We start from the raw sequence: 2,995 nt of genomic DNA, 5'->3' as shown, positions 1-2,995 counted from the left end.
TTTTCTATGACATAATCTCTGCAGAGCAGTAGGAGTTCACTAGAAATCCAAGGTATGGGCGGGACCATTAGGGTGGAATAGTCCCGCCCCTGTTACCCTAACTGTTGCTGGGAGATGGGAACAGAGAGCTTGTGGTCCCGCCAGCCAATTTTCTTTATCATAAATGATCTATTTTCCTGATTCTCAACTATTTGAATCAGTAAATACTCAGCAATGCAATTTTGAGCTTTATTTTATTAATAAAAGTCCTCCATCATCGAAAAAAAAATACCACAAGTACATGTTTAAAAACACCAAAAAAACACGATTTGAATCAGTAAGACTTCAACAAAAAGCTCTGAAAGAAGACAAAGGAACCTTTTTTTTTTCTTTTTTTAATATATTTAACTTTGTGCTGCCATAATGATCAAACATGTGTGTCTTAATAAAAAGTTTCCTGCTTAAAACTCATTTTATTTTTCCTTATTTTTACTTGACAGTTTGAACATGACGCCTTGTTGTTAGCCTTTGTTTTGGTAAAGTGTTAAAAATCAATAAATATATAATATTTAATTAGAAAGGGTGATGGTTTTGTTAAAATGTTTGCCTTATAACCTTTGTGTGCCATTGGCTTTTCTTTTCTGTAATAGAATGGCTGTAAACAAAGTTGTTAATCTTTATTTTGGCTCTAGCTGTTCAAAAGTGTTCTTAATGTTGTTGGAAATGTTTAATAAAACTGCATTTTGGTAACATATATGACCATAAATAAGGATTAGCTGAGATAAAATACACGGTTTTGAGTTAATTTACCTTGATTTCACCTGCATTCATTATCAGAAGGCTTATCTTTATTATAGCAATGCTGGATAAACTATCCAAACTTTCACTGCCACATACCTCTCTTGTTTTTTGTGCCATGCTTCTTCGCCGTCGCTATTTCCTGCTCAATCTTCTTCTCCAAATACTCTTGTTTCTTCGTCAGCATCTCCTCCGTTTCCCGGAGTCTGTGTATGGCCTCCTGGGCAGACGGGCCCCCCTTCGACCGGTGGTGGTGTTTGGCCTTGGAGGAGCTGGAGGAGCTCGAGCTCCCCTTGAAAAGCTTCGAAACTTTGCTCATTTTAGGAGCCTCTGCCGTCAAAACAGACACAAATATCGAGAAAAAAAGACACAAAAAACTGTCTCGAGTGAAAACAACAACCGCTGGTTTTACAGGTGTAATGTAGAATTTCCAGCTCGACGGCTTTAACCTTTCAAACCAGCCAGTAAGCGCACCTTTCACCACACCTTCCGCCACTAGCCTACCTGTGACGTCCTGACACCTGACTCCCGCCCTCCATAGCTTCTCCCACTCTGTATAGTCAGTGATTAATATATGTATGTGGCTTTTCCAAACATGCTTTTTTAAAATTAGCTGGCTTAATTTAAAAAAAAAAGAAATATGATATAAATAATATTTAAAGATGTCGCATTATTCTGAACAGATGTATTGGAAAAATGTAAAATAATTCAGCATAGTTTGTATAAATAAATAAATTAATAAAAACATTCGCCAGGTTTCACCGGTAGTGACGTCACCAGACTTCCGCTTTCAGGGCTTGTGTTGACATTTTTGATGCTAAGCTAACGCTAATGCTAACGAAATGGCTGAAATAGACATCGGGAAACACTGTCAGGTTGAATCCTGCAACTTAAAAGGTTCTGTCAATATGATTGATCCATAGCTTACAAGGAGTCTGAACTTTACCGCTACTTTGCTTCATTTGGTGAACTTTAAACGAACTTTATCGTAGCTAGCCTGTTAGCAACTTTAACTGATGTGATTTTGTTTGTTTGTTTGTTTCCTTGGAAAAAATACAATTTGTCACTAACTGAGTCGGTGCGTGGCATGTACTTTTGTGAAACATATTTAATGTACTTCCGATAAATTAATGTAAACAAATGTCATACACTTTTTGTGTAATTTGAATTCTTATGTCATGATCTGTATTTTATCAACTGTTTCATTTGTTTTCAGACTTTCTCCCCTTTGTTTGTGATTCCTGCAGGGGTGTTTACTGGTAAGTTATTTTTTATTTCTTCCAGTTTAAAGTCTCTTCCTGACGTTTTAAATTAGCCAAAAGTAAGATTATTTTATATTTGGGAGTGTACTCCAAAACTGTGCTACTAAAAAAAACAGTAAAGCAATGATATCTCATGATGGTCATGTTTTATCTTTTGGGCATTTTTTTTTTGTGTTTTACAGTCTTGAGCACAGAAGCAGGGAGGCCCACGTATGCCCAGAGGTAACACTACATCCTGCCCATTACTGTTTATCATAATTCCTTCTTTAGTGGACCAACTTCTCTGTTATTTTGCTCCCTGAATGACAGTGTGGGATCAAATCTTGGCTTTGCGCCATTTTCTTAAACTTTACAGCGATAATGCGGAACCTCTTAGGATTGACACTGAATTCACATTTTCAAAAGGAACACCATATTGAAATCTTGTTCTGTTTCTCCTCGTTCTCAGGCTAAAAGCTTGGGTGTCATCTTGATGTCAGTTTCTTGTTTCAGTCATATTTTAATAATCTCACACAACCAGCTTAGTTTTAATTACTCACTACTAGTTTTCTTCTTCTATTTTTTGCCTCATACTTCATTCTAATTTACAGCCTGCATCAACTGTGTAGTTTTTTACTTTATTCTCTCACAGAAACTTGTTTATAAGTTGCAGTTTGTTAAAAACTCAGTTGCTAATGCTACCATTGTTTTTATGATACATTTTTCAATCATCTCACTGAAACTATTACACTTGTGTTTTTTATTCACTGTCTTTATCTTTTCGCTTTAGAAGCCAGTGACAAAGGAGTTGGCGACTGTAGGTGGCAGCAAAAGCTACCCCTGTTCGTTTGAAGATTGCAAAGGAAAGGAACTGCTGGAAGTTATTTGTCCACAATGTGAAAAGCACTTCTGTTTAGCGTAGGTTTATGGTTTTAGCCATCAATTTCATGCTAATAATGTGATTTGATTTGAGGTTT

General features: G+C 36.3%; 2 protein-coding genes across 4 annotated transcripts in view; one reads left to right on the top strand and one right to left on the bottom strand.

Moving 5' to 3' along the window:
* Positions 1-1,391, bottom strand: part of chmp4c (charged multivesicular body protein 4C) — a 3,848-nt gene extending 2,457 nt beyond the window's left edge. The window contains exons 1-2 of one of the 3 annotated variants that reach the window (XM_024280003.2): positions 1,282-1,391; positions 877-1,107 (exon numbers count right to left, since the gene is read on the bottom strand). In XM_024280003.2, the coding sequence (XP_024135771.1) occupies positions 877-1,096 (220 nt within the window). In that variant the 5' untranslated portion in view covers positions 1,097-1,107; positions 1,282-1,391. The other 2 variants (XM_024280004.1, XM_036217332.1) reach the window with 2 other exon arrangements.
* Positions 1,392-1,529: 138 nt separating this feature from the next.
* The window catches only part of zfand1 (zinc finger, AN1-type domain 1), a 2,701-nt gene continuing 1,235 nt past the window's right edge, over positions 1,530-2,995 (top strand). The window contains exons 1-4 of the mRNA XM_024280002.2: positions 1,530-1,674; positions 1,994-2,036; positions 2,222-2,261; positions 2,809-2,936. Coding sequence (XP_024135770.1) covers positions 1,620-1,674; positions 1,994-2,036; positions 2,222-2,261; positions 2,809-2,936 — 266 coding nt within the window. The 5' untranslated portion in view covers positions 1,530-1,619. The remainder of the gene's footprint in view (positions 1,675-1,993; positions 2,037-2,221; positions 2,262-2,808; positions 2,937-2,995) is intronic.

The sequence above is a fragment of the Oryzias melastigma genome, linkage group LG20, assembly GCF_002922805.2.
Source record: "Oryzias melastigma strain HK-1 linkage group LG20, ASM292280v2, whole genome shotgun sequence".
Lineage (NCBI taxonomy): Eukaryota > Metazoa > Chordata > Actinopteri > Beloniformes > Adrianichthyidae > Oryzias > Oryzias melastigma.
This window is presented reverse-complemented; position numbering and strand designations above follow the sequence as displayed.